At 45.2% G+C, this 18117-nt stretch overlaps 1 protein-coding gene across 1 annotated transcript in view; it reads right to left on the reverse strand.

Moving 5' to 3' along the window:
* Positions 1-16737, reverse strand: part of LOC122945190 (syntaxin-binding protein 4-like) — a 42033-nt gene extending 25296 nt beyond the window's left edge. The window contains exons 1-5 of the mRNA XM_044304135.1: positions 16631-16737; positions 15705-15778; positions 12726-12821; positions 9031-9100; positions 8871-8945 (exon numbers count right to left, since the gene is read on the reverse strand). Of these exons, the coding sequence (XP_044160070.1) occupies positions 8871-8945; positions 9031-9100; positions 12726-12821; positions 15705-15778; positions 16631-16677 (362 nt within the window). The 5' untranslated portion in view covers positions 16678-16737. The remainder of the gene's footprint in view (positions 1-8870; positions 8946-9030; positions 9101-12725; positions 12822-15704; positions 15779-16630) is intronic.
* Between the last annotated feature and the right edge of the window lie 1380 nt (positions 16738-18117).

The following is an 18117-nucleotide window of genomic DNA, read 5'->3' on the forward strand; positions in this document are numbered from 1 at the left end:
TTCAACTTCTGGGTCTCTAAATTGTCCACGTGGCCAGAGCTAGCCTTTTATGCCTTGGAGGTGCTGGCCTGCCCGGCAGCCAGCGTTTTGTCTGAACGTGTATTCAGCACGGCAGGGGGCGTCATTACAGACAAACGCAGCCGCCTGTCTACAGCCAATGTGGACAAGCTGACGTTCATAAAAATGAACCAGGCATGGATCCCACAGGACCTGTCCGTCCCTTGTCCAGATTAGACATTAACTACCTCCCCATAACCATATATTATTGGACTCCAGGGCACTTCCTCATTCAATCCTATTTTTATTTTCATTTTACCATTATATTGCGATGCTACCCAAAGTTGAATGAACCTCTCCTCTGCCTGTGTGCTAGGCCTAAATATATGCCAATGGACTGTTGCAGTGGTGGCTGACATGAAGCCTGATTCTCTGCTATGACATGCAGACTAATTCTCTGCTGACATGAAGCCAGATTGTCTGTTACGGGACCTCTCTCCTCTGCCTGGGTGCTGGGCCTAAATTTATGACAATGGACTGTTGCAGTGGTGGCTGACGTGAAGCCTGATTCTCTGCTATGACATGCAGACTGATTCTCTGCTGACATGAAGCCAGATCCTCTGTTACGGGACCTCTCTCCTCTGCCTGGGTGCTGGGCCTAAATTTATGACAATGGACTGTTGCAGTGGTGGCTGACGTGAAGCCTGATTCTCTGCTATGACATGCAGACTGATTCTCTGCTGACATGAAGCCAGATCCTCTTTTACGGGACCTCTCTCCTCTGCCTGGGTGCTGGGCCTAAATTTATGACAATGGACTGTTGCAGTGGTGGCTGACGTGAAGCCTGATTCTCTGCTATGACATGCAGACTGATTCTCTGCTGACATGAAGCCAGATCCTCTTTTACGGGACCTCTCTCCTCTGCCTGGGTGCTGGGCCTAAATTTATGACAATGGACTGTTGCAGTGGTGGCTGACGTGAAGCCTCATTCTCTGCTATGACATGCAGACTGATTCTCTGCTGACATGAAGCCAGATCCTCTGTTACGGGACCTCTCTCCTCTGCCTGGGTGCTGGGCCTGAATATATGCCAATGGACTGTTGCAGTGGTGGGTGACGTGAAGCCTCATTCTCTGCTATGACATGCAGACTAATTCTCTGCTGACATGAAGCCAGATTGTCTGTTACGGGACCTCTCTCCTCTGCCTGTGTGTGTGCTGGGCCTAAATATATGCCAATGGACTGTTGCAGTGGTGGCTGACGTGAAGCCTCATTCTCTGCTATGACATGCAGACTGATTCTCTGCTGACATGAAGCCAGATCCTCTGTTACGGGACCTCTCTCCTCTGCCTGGGTGCTGGGCCTAAATTTATGACAATGGACTGTTGCAGTGGTGGCTGACGTGAAGCCTGATTCTCTGCTATGACATGCAGACTGATTCTCTGCTGTCATGAAGCCAGATTGTCTGTTACGGGACCTTTCTCCTCTACCTGGGTTCTGGGCCTAAATTTATGAAAATTGACTCTTACAGTGGTGGGTGACGTGAAGCCTGATTCTCTGCTATGATATGAAGACTGATTCTCTGCTGACATGAAGCCAGATTGTCTGTTACGGGACCTTTCTCCTCTGCCTGGGTTCTGGGCCTAAATTTATGAAAATTGACTCTTACAGTGGTGGGTGACGTGAAGCCTGATTCTCTGCTATGATATGAAGACTGATTCTCTGCTGACATGAAGCCAGATTGTCTGTTACGGGACCTTTCTCCTCTGCCTGGGTTCTGGGCCTAAATTTATGAAAATTGACTCTTACAGTGGTGGGTGACGTGAAGCCTGATTCTCTGCTATGATATGAAGACTGATTCTCTGCTGACATGAAGCCAGATTGTCTGTTACGGGACCTTTCTCCTATGCCTGGGTTCTGGGCCTAAATTTATGAAAATTGACTCTTACAGTGGTGGGTGACGTGAAGCCTGATTCTCTGCTATGATATGAAGACTGATTCTCTGCTGACATGAAGCCAGATTGTCTGTTACGGGACCTCTCTCCTCTGCCTGGGTGCTGGGCCTAAATTTATGACAATGGACTGTTGCAGTGGTGGCTGACGTGAAGCCTGATTCTCTGCTATGACATGCAGACTGATTCTCTGCTGTCATGAAGCCAGATTGTCTGTTACGGGACCTTTCTCCTCTGCCTGGGTTCTGGGCCTAAATTTATGAAAATTGACTCTTACAGTGGTGGGTGACGTGAAGCCTGATTCTCTGCTATGATATGAAGACTGATTCTCTGCTGACATGAAGCCAGATTGTCTGTTACGGGACCTTTCTCCTCTGCCTGGGTTCTGGGCCTAAATTTATGAAAATTGACTCTTACAGTGGTGGGTGACGTGAAGCCTGATTCTCTGCTATGATATGAAGACTGATTCTCTGCTGACATGAAGCCAGATTGTCTGTTACGGGACCTTTCTCCTCTGCCTGGGTTCTGGGCCTAAATTTATGAAAATTGACTCTTACAGTGGTGGGTGACGTGAAGCCTGATTCTCTGCTATGATATGAAGACTGATTCTCTGCTGACATGAAGCCAGATTCTCTGTTACGGGACCTCTCTCCTCTGCCTGGGTGCTGGGCCTAAATTTATGACAATGGACTGTTGCAGTGGTGGCTGACGTGAAGCCTGATTCTCTGCTATGACATGCAGACTGATTCTCTGCTGACATGAAGCCAGATTCTCTGTTACGGGACCTCTCTCCTCTGCCTGTGTGTGTGCTGGGCCTAAATATATGCCAATGGACTGTTGCAGTGGTGGCTGACGTGAAGCCTCATTCTCTGCTATGACATGCAGACTAATTCTCTGCTGACATGAAGACAGATTCTCTGTTACGGGACCTCTCTCCTCTGCCTGGGTGCCGGGGCCTAAATATCTGAGAATGGACTGTTCCAGTGGTGGGTGACGGGAAGCCAGATTCTCTGCTATGGAACCTCTCTCCAATTGATTTTGGTTAATTTTTATTTATTTAATTTTTATTTTAATTCATTTCCCTATCCACATTTGTTTGCAGGGGATTTACCTACATGTTGCTGCCTTTTGCAGCCCTCTAGCTCTTTCCTGGGCTGTTTTACAGCCTTTTTAGTGCCGAAAAGTTCGGGTCCCCATTGACTTCAATGGGGTTCGGGTTCGGGACGAAGTTCGGATCGGGTTCGGATCCCGAACCCGAACATTTCCGGGATGTTCGGCCGAACTTCTCGAACCCGAACATCCAGGTGTTCGCTCAACTCTAATCAGGACCATCAAGGTTACATTTCTTCTCATCAGAGAATAAAACTTTCTTCCACCTTTGAATGTCCCATGTTTGGTGCTCTCTTTCAAAGTCCAAACAAGCAGTTCTGTGGCGTTCAAGGAGACGAGGTCTTTGAAGAAGTTTTTTGTTTTTGAAGCTCTTCAGTCTCAGATGCCGTCTGATGGTTATGGGGCTGCAGTCAGCACCAGTAAGGGCCTTAATTTGGGTCGAGGACCGTCCAGTGTCTTGACGGACAGCCAATTGGATCCTCCGGCTCAGTGCTGAGGACATTTTTTGGGGTCTTCCACTTGACTTTTTGTTCCATAGTCCTCAGGATCATTTAAGAAATTCCAAATGACTGTCTTACTGCGTCCCCCCTCAGCAGCGATGGCGCGCTGTGAGAGACCCTGCTTATGCAGTTCAACCCGACCACGTTCAAAAAGGTAGAGTTTTTTGCCTTTGACATTACAACGTGTGACTACCTGACAGAAAGTGACAATGAATCCACATTTTTGCACAGATTTGCCCTTTTAAAGGCACGTGCTCCTAAACTGTGGATCAGCTGAAAAACAGCCGGTTTCAGTTTAATCGTTGTTTTCATTAAATTAAATTGAATGCTCAAAAAATGTTTTGTCTCACTCCCATCTCTTCTTGTTGGATGCTGAAGCTCTACTTGGAACCTTGTTAAGATCCAGCCATGCTAAATAGGATTTTTTTTGCCATTTTTCAAGTGGTCTTAAACTTTTTATCAGGACTGTACATGGTGTCATAAATAGACATCTGAAAAACAACAGAACATCAGATCTTGAGAATGATTCCTTAGGAAGTTTTATGGTCTCTAAACTGATGTTATCTCAGAGCCCTGGTGCCCTCAGCATCTCTAGAGCAGACTCTTTAGATCTTGCAATCAGCCATGGATCCTTGGGACACATTCATTGTGTGTTTTGGGTGGAAACTGTGCCCTTTGAGGTATGTAGGCTGATCGATGGGTTTCCGATACAGGGATGTCTGTATTGAGCTGTTTTGAAGTTCGGTGGTGGTGTCCAGAAAGCGGATTTCTGTATGAGAATAGTTAAGGGTCAGGTTCATGCTGAGATGGACTTTATTGAATCGTTCATGGAATTTTATAAGTTCATGTTTGGAGTTAGTCCAGATTATTAGGATATTAGTAGGCCAAGGGTCTGAGGGAGCAGGCTAACAAGAAGTCGCTTTCCAGTTTTGCCATGAAAAAAGTTTTCATGTTGTGGATACTTCCATAAAACCTCAAAACAGCTCAATACAGAAATCCCTGTATCAGAAACCTATCCATTGGACCACATACCTCAAATGGGACAGCTTCCATCCCACTTACAGTAAGAAGTCCATCATCTACAGTAAGGCCATCATCAGGTATAACCAGGGCCGTCTTTGCCACAGGGCAAAAGGGGCAGCTGCCCCGGGCCCAGTTGCTCCTGGGGGCCCAAGGGAGCTCTGTTTCCTGACTCCTATTCACTAGTCCAGGGGCGTTGCTAGGTTAAAACATTCGGGGCCTGGGATGTTTTGTCCCAGGCCCCGAATGTCCTGCCTGCCTGCCTGCTAGATACAACTGCATTGCCGTACACAGAACGGCAATACAATTTAATCTTACACTGGGAAGAGCTGAAGGACCTGCGGTGACATCACAGGTCATGTGATCAGCAAAACAGGCTGTGATAGGATGACCTGGATGATGTCACCATCATGTGACCAGTGCAGGATTGGACGGAGTGAAGAGGAGAAGGAGCCTAATGGTGATGTCTGTACATGAGAAAAGGTAAGTGAAGGGAGAGGCAGATGCTGGGAGTTGTAGTTATTTAACTGGGATGTATGTTAGGGCTGAAGGGAGGGATGTTATTGACATAGGACTGTATGCTTGAGGTGGCTGGGTGAGGGAGTGATGTTATTTACATGGGACTGTATGTTGAAAGTGGATTGTGGGGGGGGGGGAATGATGTTTATGTACATGGGAATTAATGTTTAGGCTACGGTCACACTTGCGTTTGGTAATCCGCTTGTGAGATCCGTTTCAAGGCTCTCACAAGCAGCCCCAAATGCATCAGTTTAACCCCAATGCATTCTGAATGGATGCGGATCCATTCATAATGCATTTGTTCGGCTCCGTACAGCCCCCTGTTCCATTATGGAGGCGGACCCCAAAATGCTGCAAGCAGCGTTTTTGTGTCCGCATGGCCTTGCGCAGCCAAACGGATCCGTCCTGACTTACAATGTAAGTCAATGGGGACGGATCCCATTGCATTGACATAAAATGGTGCAATTGTAAACAGATCCGTCCCCCATTGACTTTTAATGTAAGTCAGGACAGATCCGTATTGGGACTTAGAAATTCAAATCTAATACAAATCGGTCCTGAACGGATGCATTCGTTTGTATTATCGGTGCGGATCCGTCCTGTACAAGTGCAGGACAGATCTGCAGGAACGCAAGTGTGAAAGTAGCCGTAGGGCGTGATGTTTACATGGGATTGTGCGTTGGAGGCGGCTGGGGAGGAGGTGATGTTATTTACATGGGACTGTATGGTGGAGGGAGGATTATAACTGCAGGGGGCACTGCAAATCCAGGGGACATTATAGGCAGGTCCTATTACTACTAGGGGCTGCTACCTCTGCACCCCCTATAGCTACACCCCTGGGGGGGGGGGGGGGCACAGCAAGCAGCAGGATAACACTGTGGGGACTCCAGTTGGGGGATAATGATAGAATGTGAGCTAAGATGTCTGTGTGTCACACTCTGCAGAGACGAGGCGGCTGAGAGAAGTTGTCCAGACCGAGTGGAGAAGATGATGACAGAGAGGAGACGTCATCTGGAGGCCCTGGATGTGACAGGTAAGTGATGCTGTATAGCAAGTACAGCAAAGTGCAGGTGGGGGGGGGGGGGGGGGGATCCAGGGGGCCCAAGTAAATTCTTGCCCAGGGTCCAATCAATATTAAAGACGGCCCTGGGTATAACCACATCTGTTCCAGCCCATCAGACAGGGATGAACATTCACACCATCTGAGAAGAACATTATTACTTCAGAACTACCAGGTGTCAACTTCTCCAATACATGAAAAAAGAAGGAACCAGCGTGTACCTCTGTATGAACCTGTAACCCACAACAAGAGGTCCTGAGGAAAGCTGCAAATAAATTGCATCATGTCCTACATAAGGTTGGCCATCTAAAAACAATTTTCCCAGAGCCTTCTTTGCTGTGTTACCGACAACTTCCAAATTTGTGAAATGTTCTGATGAGGAGGTCATTGCCCTGTACCACACAGAAAGTAACTTATCCCTGCAATGTAAGGAGATGCAAAACCTGTTCCCATGTAATGACAACAGACAAGGTCCGGAACCCTAACGCAGCAGGACTATAGGATCCCTGGGACATTCATGTGTTCTGCATCCAATGTTGTGGACCTGATTCTCTGGACTATATGTCCTATTGGGAGAAACAGGACAGAAACTTAAATCAAGATTGAGATGCCACCAAACAATTAAAGGGGTTTTCCGAGTCTTTTTTTACTGATGACCTATCCTCTGGATAGGCCAGCAGTATCTGATCAGGGGGGGTCTGACAGCCGAGACCCCTGCTGATCAGCAGTACAGCAGCAGCCTTCTCTCTGCTCACCAAGCACAGCGCCGTACATGGTATAGTGCATTCACTTCTATGGGGCTGAGCTCCACCTAGGCCACGTGAACGATATGAACATGATGTCACTTGGCCTAGGAAAACCTGTGAGAAGGTCACGGTGCTACTGCAAGCGCCGATGCTTTCTCAAACAGCTGATCAGTGGGGGTCTTGGGTGTCGGACCCCCACCAATCAGATACCGATCCAGAGGTCATACTGAAGAGGGGTAACACCCCCAAAACAGCTGTCTATGGATTGATATATGGCTTGGCCATTTTCCCTTGTAATGTCCGTAGGCTGGTTAAAAAGTCGTACTTAGACTCACAGGGAGCCACTTCCACATGGTGGCACTAGTGAGAAGGTTCTCTTTCCCTGTGAGATACCTCTTTGCATATTACTTTTCCATGGACCATTGTCTCCATACACCGAGGGTCTCTATAAGAAGAGCCAGTACCCTGCCTAAGCTACACTGCTTATCTGTAAGATAATTAAGGACTCATTCTCCAACATGTTTTTTGTGATTTTTGTTTTTCAGATGTCCATTCATTGTTAAACCATGTATCTAATATTTTGTATATGTATTGCGGTTTCTTCAGACACTTTATATATTATTAACGAAGAGACCCGAGTTGTCTGGACAGTAGCATCATTGCTTCTACTAGAAGGTGTCAGACCTGCAACCAGCTTTCTACTGGGTAACATGGTACCAGACTTTTCCCCCATATTAACCCTCCTTATCTTTTTCAGCATTTACTTTTGGAGAAATCTGTAATTTTGAAATAAGTCCCCAGGAGCTACCATGAAATTGCTGGAGAGAGTTATTGGGTTCTATTGGGTAAGGGGCCATAGATTAGTAACTTGCTCCACTCCATTTGTTTTTCTCCGTTTCGGCAGATACAGAGTTATGTGACAATTCAGATCCTCTTGGGTTGGAACACTTTTAGAAATGATGCATCATGGGAGATTAATGATAAATATGGGATTTATACATTGTTGGTCTCTTCAAGGGACCATCCATGGGTGCAACATTATGTGAATGCCGGAGTTTTACTTTAAGACTCAGCATCTTCAGATGTTGGAAAAGAACATGTCACGTGGTCAGCTCTCATCAACAGATGCAAGTTCGTGCAGATGGTAAACTAAATTACAGCTCACAAGATGGAGAGTATTAGACACCCATGTTCTAGTAAGTCTTCAAATCCAAGACACTGTGACCTCGGATGAGAGGCCTCCTGCTGTGCAACACTCTTACTTCCAGGACTTTGGTTATCTCAGCTTAAGGTCAAGCTTATGTTTCCCTAATATGATGCTGCCTTTTTTATTCTGAAGACAAACCCTATCGTCAGAGAGGTTGTCCACCCTCTTTCCCCATTTGGGACCCTTCCACCTTCCTTATATTAATCAGACTAGAAAGCATCAAAGCAAGAGTGGCTCCCAGTCTGGTGGACTCTACCCAGCCACAATGTAATAGTACATTCCCTGCAGACCAGGGCCCATAGCAATCACTTGATCATTGATGTAGAAGGACGGAAGTCCTTCTGAGCTGTCACTTGTAGCCGTGGCATTATTGTAGTGATTCCCCAGAATTGGTATTTTTTAAGGGGTTCCTCTATGCTAAAAAAAAAGGGTTGGCAATTAGTGCATTGGGGCAATAGTATTCTAAGCTGAATGGCCTCCACCAAAATCTTGGTTGGATCTGTTTGGCCACTCACTATTTTCTCTAATAGGTAGTCCGGCTAATTGCATAGACTTAGGATGGACATTGATTCAGGATAAAATTTGTAAAAGTTTTCAGAAGTTTTCCAATAATCTTTAGAAAAATCTTTAGTCCTCTGACTTCTATTGAAGTGAAACTCCAGTAATCCCCAGAGGCTACACCAAGAACCTCCTGGATGATACCTGTGATGATGCTGTAAGGTTAAAGGATTAGATTAAAAAAACGAAAAAATTTCCAGACCTGGCCTCGTCATCCCGGGCAATGAGGAGTCTCATGTAGCCGCTAGCAGATGCCATCCTTAAAACGTCCACAGCTCTGTGGAGAAACAGTAAGAAATTAGTCCTACAAGTTGGCACAACCCTGGCTACTAGTGTCAACTCAGCTTTGTGCTATAAGGTACCTGTCATTGGAGACTCCCAGCAGACTTTCTCCGTTTACCTCTAGGATCTGGTCTCCAGGCTGTAGTCGACCTTAAGAAGTTAAGACACTAATTACGGGTCAACATCAATGTGGGGCACTAATAAAAAGTGACAACTAGTATAGGACACCAAAAACTGGTGCTGACCAGCATAGCTAACTAATGACTGGTGATGACCAGTAGGGGATACCAATGACCTATGATAACCAGTAGAGAAAGCTAATGACTGGTGATAATCAGTAGAGTACACCAATGACTGGTGATGAACAGTAGAGGACACCAATGACTGGTGATGACCAGTAGAGGATGCCAATGACTTTTGATAACCAGTAGAGGACACCAAAGATTGATGATGACCAGTAGGGGATACCAATGACTGATGATAACTAGTAGAGAAAGCTAATGACTGGTGATAATCAGTAGAGTACACCAATGACTGGTGATGAACAGTAGAGGACACCAATGACTGTTGATGACCAGTAGAGGACACCAATGACTGGTGATGACCAGTAGAGGATACCAATTACTTTTGATAACCAGTAGAGGACACCAAAGACTGATGATGACCAGTAGGGGATACCAATAACTGGTGATAACCAGAAGAGGAAGCTAATGACTGGTGATGACCAGTAGAAGAAACTAATGACTGGTAATGAGCAGAAGGGGACACAAATGACTGGTGATAATCAGTAGAGGACACAAATGACCAGTGTTCCCTCTAAGCTTTGACAGCTGCTTAGCGGGGTCGGCTCAGAGCTGGGCACAGCGCCATCAAAGGTGGGCGATAGGAAAACCTAAGATAATTTTCACATTAAAGAGCATACAGTGTAACCCCTGCACCATTGCGTACAATACAGTATAATCCCTGCACAATGCTGTGTAATATATAGTATAATCCCTGCACCATGCTGTGTGTAATATACAGTATAATCCCTACACCATGCTGTACAGAATACATTATAATCCCTGCACCATGCCGTACAATATATAGTATAGGTAATACACCATGCTGTACAATATACAGTATAATCCCTACACCATGCTGTACAGAATACATTATAATACCTGCACCATGCTGTACAGTATACATTATAATCCATACACCATGCTGTATAATATACATTATAATTAGGGATGAATGGATCGACTTCGGATTAAACATTCGAAGTTGATTCGCATAAAACTACGTTCTAATACTGTACGGAGCAGGAGCTCCGTACAGTATTAGAATGTATTGGCTCCGATGAGCTGAAGTTATTGCTTCACGATGTCTCACGAGACTTCACGCAATAACTTCATAATTTCATAAATTAATTTGTACTGTAAAAAAAAACTGTTTAATTTCCCGAATTAGGGTTCGGTTCTAAGTGGTACCTTGTGTGGAGGTTACACCATGCCAGACAATATAACCCCTGCACCATGCTGTACAATATATAGTATAACCCCTACACAGTGTAGCGGTATACTGTATATCGTGTGGGACAGTGTATGCTATATGTGTCTAACAAACATACTCCACATGAAAACTTACAATTACTTGACTTGGCCCTTGGGGATCTCGGACGCCACTTCAACACTTTGGAGTGGGGCTGGGGGGCTAGGTCTAAGAACAGGCTGTCCCCTCCTCTTTTCCCCTTATTTGCTGCGCTGCATGTGTTCTCCTCTTCCACTAGCAGCAGCGCATGAGGAAGGAGGCGGGGCCAGCTTGGAGCGCCGCACAGGAACGTCCTGACACTGGATAATGTCAGGATGTTAAGGGCACTGTGGGAAGTATGGTGGGTGCCTGTTCCGAGTTCTAGGGCCACCCACTACAGCAATGCACACAGCAAAAATTGTGTGCATTGCCAGGGTGGGTTTCCCCAGAGTATGGAACAGGCATACACCATTACATGAAGTTCGGGCTGTGGCGGTGAGCGGGCCTGCAGAGGTCCTGAGCGGCGGCATAAAAGAAGCTGCGCGGCTTACAGGAAACACTGCTAATGGCTCATGTGATGACCAGTATAGGACACCAATGACTGGTGATGACCAGCAGAGGACACTATTGACTAGTGATGACCAGTAGATTACACTAATGACTAGTGATGACCAGTAGAGGATACTAATGAATGGTGATGACCAGTAGAGGACACTAATGAACGGTGATGACCAGTAGAGGACACTAATGAACGGTGATGACCAGCAGAGGACACGATTGACTAGTGATGTGTCCAGTAGAGGACACTAATGACTAGTGATGACCAGTAGAGGGCACTAATGAACGGTGATGACCAGCAGAGGACACTATTGACTAGTGATGTGTCCAGTAGAGGACACTAATGACTAGTGATGACCAGTAGAGGGCACTAATGACTAGTAGAGGACACTAATGAACGGTGATGACCAGTAGAGGACACTAATGAACGGTGATGACCAGCAGAGGACACTAATGAACGGTGATGACCAGCAGAGGACACTATTGACTAGTGATGACCAGTAGAGGACACTAATGAACGGTGATGACCAGCAGAGGACACTATTGACTAGTGATGACCAGTAGAGGACACTAATGAATAGTGATGACTAGTAGAGGACACTAATGACTAGTGATGACCAGTAGAGGACACTAATGAACGGTGATGACCAGTAGAGGACACTAATGAACGGTGATGACCAGCAGAGGACACTAATGAACGGTGATGACCAGCAGAGGACACTATTGACTAGTGATGACCAGTAGAGGACACTAATGAACGGTGATGACCAGTAGAGGACACTAATGAACGGTGATGACCAGCAGGGGACACTAATGAACGGTGATGACCAGCAGAGGACACTATTGACTAGTGATGACCAGTAGAGGACACTAATGAACGGTGATGACCAGCAGAGGACACTATTGACTAGTGATGACCAGTAGAGGACACTAATGAGTGGTGATGACTAGCAGAGGACACTAATGACTAGTGATGACCAGTAGAGGACACTAATGAACGGTGATGACCAGCAGAGGACACTATTGACTAATGATGTCCAGTAGAGAACACTAATGAACGGTGATGACTAGTAGAGGACACTAGTGATGACCAGTAAAGGACACTAATGAGCAGTGATGACCAGCAGAGGACACTATTGACTAGTGACGACCAGTAGAGGACACTAATGAGTGGTGATGACTAGTAGAGGACAATAATGACTAGTGATGACCAGTAGAGGACACTAATGAACGGTGATGAACAGTAAAGAATTCTAATGACAGTAGAAGACACTAATGACTGGTGATGACAGTAAAATACACTAATGACTGGTGATGACCAGTAGAGAACACTAGTAAACGCTGATGACCAGTATAGGATATCAATGAATAGTGATGACCAATATACGACACCAAAGACTTGTGCTGACCCATATGGGACTCCAGTGACTGAAGGTGACCCAGCTGATTAAAGGTGAAGGCTTTCAAGAGAGGACAATGCTGCTCATGGGTTATTGAAGTGACTGAGATTGGATATTGGATGGACACTGAGGGTAGTTGATCCAAAGGCCAAATCAAGGTACACTATGGTCAAATGAAAGGTAGTCTTGCACTGGGCTGACTGGTGTAGGAAAGCAAATTAATATGGACAGAATATTGGCCACTGGTAGACACTATAGATCAGGAGAAGGAACCCTCTGACTACATGGAGTCAATCTTATCTTACCATCTGAATAGGCAAATCCACCAGGAAGGATTCTTTTCACGTAAACCCCATATTCTTCTGTGCTGAACTCCCGTAATCCACCAATTACCTTAATTCCTGTAACACAAATTACTGTATTAGAAAAATGTAGATGATACATATGAGATAGATAGATAGATATGAGATAGATATATACAGACGTGGACAAAATTGTTGGTACCCTTTGGTCAATGAAAGAAAAAGTCACAATGGTCACAGAAATAACTTTAATCTGACAAAAGTAATAATAAATTAAAATTCTATAAATGTTAACCAATGAAAGTCAGACATTGTTTTTCAACCATGCTTCAACAGAATTATGTAAAAAAATAAACTCATGAAACAGGCATGGACAAAAATGATGGTACCCCTAGAAAACACAGAACATAATGTGACCAAAGGGACATGTTAATTCAAGGTGTGTCCACTAATTAGCATCACAGGTGTCTACAACCTTGTAATCAGCCATTGGGCCTATATATATGGCTCCAGGTAATCACTGTGTTGTTTGGTGATATGGTGTGTACCACACTCGACATGGACCAGAGGAAGCAAAGGAAAGAGCTGTCTCAAGAGATCAGAAAGAAAATTATAGACAAGCATGTTAAAGGTAAAGGCTATAAGACCATCTCCAAGCAACTAGATGTTCCTGTGAGTACAGTTGCACATATTATTCATAAGTTTAAGATCCATGGGACTGTAGCCAACCTCCCTGGACGTGGCCGCAGGAGGAAAATTGATGACAAATCTAAGAGACGGATAATCCGAATGGTAACAAAAGAGCCTAGAAAGACTTCTAAAGAGATTCAAGGTGAACTTCATGCTCAAGGAACATCAGTGTCAGATCGCACCATCCGTCGTTGTTTGAGCCAAAGTGGACTACATGGGAGACGACCAAGGAGGACACCATTGTTGAAAACGAATCATAAAAAAGCAAGACTGGAATATGCCAAACTACATGTTGACAAGCCACAAAGCTTCTGGGAGAATGTCCTGTGGACAGATGAGACAAAAATCGAAGTTTTTGCCAAGGCACATCAGCTGTATGTTCACAGACGAAAAAATGAAGCATATCAAGAAAAGAACACTGTCCCTACTGTGAAACATGGAGGAGGCTCTGTTATGTTCTGGGGCTGCTTTGCTGCGTCTGGCACAGGGTGTCTTGAATCTGTGCAGGGTACAATGAAATCTCAAGACTATCAAGGAATTCTAGAGAGAAATGTACTAGCCAGTGTCAGAAAGCTTGGTCTCAGTCGCAGGTCATGGGTCTTGCAACAGGACAATGACCCAAAACACACCGCTAAAAACACCCAAGAATGGCTAAGAGGAAAAAATTGGACTATTCTAAAGTGGCCTTCTATGAGCCCTGACCTCAATCCTATTGAGCATCTTTGGAAGGAGCTGAAACATGCAGTCTGGAAAAGGCACCCTTCAAACCGGACACAACTGGAGCAGTTTGCTCATGAGGAGTGGGCCAAAATACCTGCTGAGAGGTGCAGATGTCTCATTGACAGTTACAGGAAGCGTTTGATTGCAGTGATTGCCTCAAAAGGTTGCGCAACAAAATATTAAGTTAGGGGTACCATCATTTTTGTCCATGCCTGTTTCATGAGTTTATTTTTTTACATAATTCTGTTGAAGCATGGTTGAAAAACAATGTCTGACTTTCATTGGTTAACATTTATAGAATTTTAATTTATTATTACTTTTGTCAGATTAAAGTTATTTCTGTGACCATTGTGACTTTTTCTTTCATTGACCAAAGGGTACCAACAATTTTGTCCACGTCTGTAGATATGAGATGGATAGATATGAGATAGATATTAGATAGATAGATATGAGATGGATAGATAGATAGAAGATAGATAGATAATAGATAGATAGATAGATAATAGATAGATAGATATGAGATAGATAGATAGATATGAGATGGATAGATAATAGATAGATAGATATGAGATAGATAGATAGATAGATAGATAGATAGATATGAGATGGATAGATAGATATGAGATGGATAGATAGATATGAGATGGATAGATAGATAAATAGATAGATATGAGATAGACAGGAGACTCCTTTTATTATAACAGTAGCTCATACGATGTATAGACATTAATGGGTTAACCCTCCCCCCGCAGTCGGTGATAATAACCGATCTTCCCCTGGTTTTTTATCCCATTTTCATTCTCCCATCAGTGACTCAATTGCAGTAATGTTCTCATATTTCCCACAAATCCTCTTATGGAGGGGGCGCTGCCAGACACTAAATCCAATCTGATTATTGCTTTATATGGCGGCGCTGGAAGCCCCCAGTCCTACCCACAGCATGGACAAGCCATTATTCAGGGGCAGCGTCACCTGTCAGAGGCATTTATGGTTTCCATGGGGCTGGACCACGGTGGACGAGCTCCCACCCAAGGGCCACCATCACTGTCATAGACTACACCTGAGCTCAACCTACACAGAGGAGCGGACAACCAGGCTTCCCCAGACCCTGAATGAAAAACAGTCCTCTAGAGCCACGCTGCCTCCCCTACCTCCTACCTCTTTTACCATTCTGTGTGTCAGGCTTTACTGTGGTTCTGGAATTCTGTTCATGAACCAGGAACCCCTGGATGATTATCATCAGTAAGTATAGGGGCTGCATTCTATGGAGGGCTCCAAGAGAAGCTTTCTTCTGGTGGCACATGGGTCATGTAGTATATCACTGCGCTGCGCCCCTGCACTGCCATCATTCATTTGTAGGCGGATTATCCACTGTTAGGTGTCATTGGTAGAACTAAGGTCCTATGTGACACCAGGGTTTATATGCCCCCTCTGTACCAGGACCCCCCTGTTCTTATGTGGTAGAGGGACCCCTCAGGCACCAGGCACCCTGGTATCAGTGCATCCCTATATCTGTGCCCAGGGGTTGAACGTCCATAGGCTACAAAAGACATTATAGAGTTAAAACATCACCCAGTCCATTGAGGCAGTCATTGAATTCCATGCAGTAGACGGTTCGGTCCATTCCGTACGGACCCATTAATGTCCTGCAAACACAGAACCAATAGTCAATCAGCAGACGAGCTCTCTCTATTGTGGACTCATTTTGGGGAGGTTTTCAGTTTATGGGGCCGCAAAAAGTTGATCACTGTCTTTATCTATGCTATGAAAAACAGCACCCCTACAGGGAAACGGAGGTATTGCAGACACTGGAAGGTTATATATCATAGCTGAGAGGTTACCGGGGTACCTACCATAGGGGCAGGGCTCATCACTGCAGCTGCCACCAGGGGGAGCGCACTGCATTAAACTCTAATACTAGCTGTATACATTCCCATGCACTTAGCTCCCCCTAGTGGTGGCAGTGCAGATTTGGACTAAAACCTGAAAATATAAATTTAATAGGGGTGTAGTAGATTGGGTGAAGCAACACTAATTACAATAATTGTAGAATTAGACACCCGCTCCCCACACATATATATATACAAACACCATGCAATTCACACAGACTGGTTTAAATGGACACATTTGCTAAGGGTCTTATACAAAGGTTTTAATTGAAGCTCGTGGGCACCAAAGATGGGAGATCTTTCTGCCCCCATCAGGCTCCACGACCCAGGGGTAACTGCACCCCACCATGAAACCCCTGTATTCAGTATTAACCCCTCCAGAACCACTGCCTCCTCTAAGTCAAGCAGCACCTGGAAACGAAAGGGTTAAAAGCTGCACGGAATTTTCGGAACCTTGACCTTTCGACTCCATCCGGTCCGGATCACAGAGGAAATCAAAGTGTCAGTGCCTCGTCACCAGCGCGGATCAGGCTTAGCCGACGTGTCCGCCACCATGGAACCTAAATCCCAAACATCTGGGCAGTTTACGGGAACCCGCACCCCGCTCACCTGCTGATCATGACGGCTCCTTTACAGAACACGGACATGGACGGCATCCTCCTGGAGTGCGTGTGATGTGACCAGGGACGAGTGGCAGAGGAGAGGGTGCCCGGCCCCGTGTGTGCAGGGGAGGGCGCGTCATGTGACACTTCCTGAGTGACTACCCCTTGGCACTAAATGGGTCACTGGAGACCCAAGTCTGCTCTAATCTGTGCCAGTTAGCTGAGTGTGCAGCCAGAGGCTTTGCTGTGTGAGGCCAGCTTGACGTTACAGCTTACATGACGGCTGCCATGGAATACAAGGCGGTGACACTGGGGGCATGGACTCGAATCGGCCTGGGACATGCTCTCCCAGTCCAGGTGCATTTCTCCCATACCCTCTAAATACCATGCCATGGAACTGGTCAGTGTGCTGGACATGAAGCCCCTCAATGAATCCAGCAAACAGTTATATAATACCACCATACAGCACCCAAGTAATACAACCGCACAGTCCCAGATTAACTGCACCATTATTTTCGGAAGTAATACCGCACAACCCTCTGAAATTTCACATGAATAAGGCCTCATGCACACGACCGTATTTTGTTTCCTTGTCCGTTCTGTTTTTGTTTTTGTTTTGCTGATAGGATGCGGACCCATTTATTTCAATGGGTCCGCAAAAAACGCGAACAGCACACCGTGTGCTGTCCGCATCAGTATGTTCGTTCCGTTGCCCCGCCCAAAAAATAGTGCATGTCCTATTTTTTTTCTAGTTTGCGGACAAGGATAGGCATTATTACAATGGATCCGCAAAAAAAAATTGATGCCATACGAAGCGTCATCCGTTTTTTTTTTGCGGAGCGCAAAACACATACGGTCATATGCATGTAGCCTAAGGGCGCATTCACACAACCGTATAAATGGATCCACATCGTGCGGACCCATTCATTTCAATGGGGCCGCAAAAGATGTGCTGTCTGCATCCGTTGCCCGCAAAAAATATGCGCCAGCCATGTGCTGTCCGCAAAACGCTTACGGTCGTGTGAATGCCCCCTAATAATAATATAGTTACTGAATAATACCACCATGCAATGCAAAAATAATGCCATCATATAGTCACTGTATACTACCAGCATAATGCCTACAAAATACCATTAGATTCCACAAATGATACCATCATACAGTACACAAATACAATAGTAACGTAGCCAATTAATACTGCTATATAGTGCCTAAATGATACCACCACACATTACTTAAACAATACAACCATACCGTCCCTGTCCTGAATTAATACCGCACTGAGCCCTAGAATTTCATCTATGGAGCATCTTGTGAATTAATGGCACTTTAAAATTATAAATAATTACACAGTTCTTGAATTATACCACCAAAGAATGTGCAAAAGAATCACTCAGTTCCCAAATAATACCAACATAAAGTAACCATATAATACCACCATAATGCCTACATAGGATTAAGATACAGTGAGTAAATGATACCACAATGGAGTCC

The sequence above is a fragment of the Bufo gargarizans genome, chromosome 8 (assembly GCF_014858855.1).
Source record: "Bufo gargarizans isolate SCDJY-AF-19 chromosome 8, ASM1485885v1, whole genome shotgun sequence".
Taxonomy (NCBI): Eukaryota; Metazoa; Chordata; class Amphibia; order Anura; family Bufonidae; genus Bufo; species Bufo gargarizans.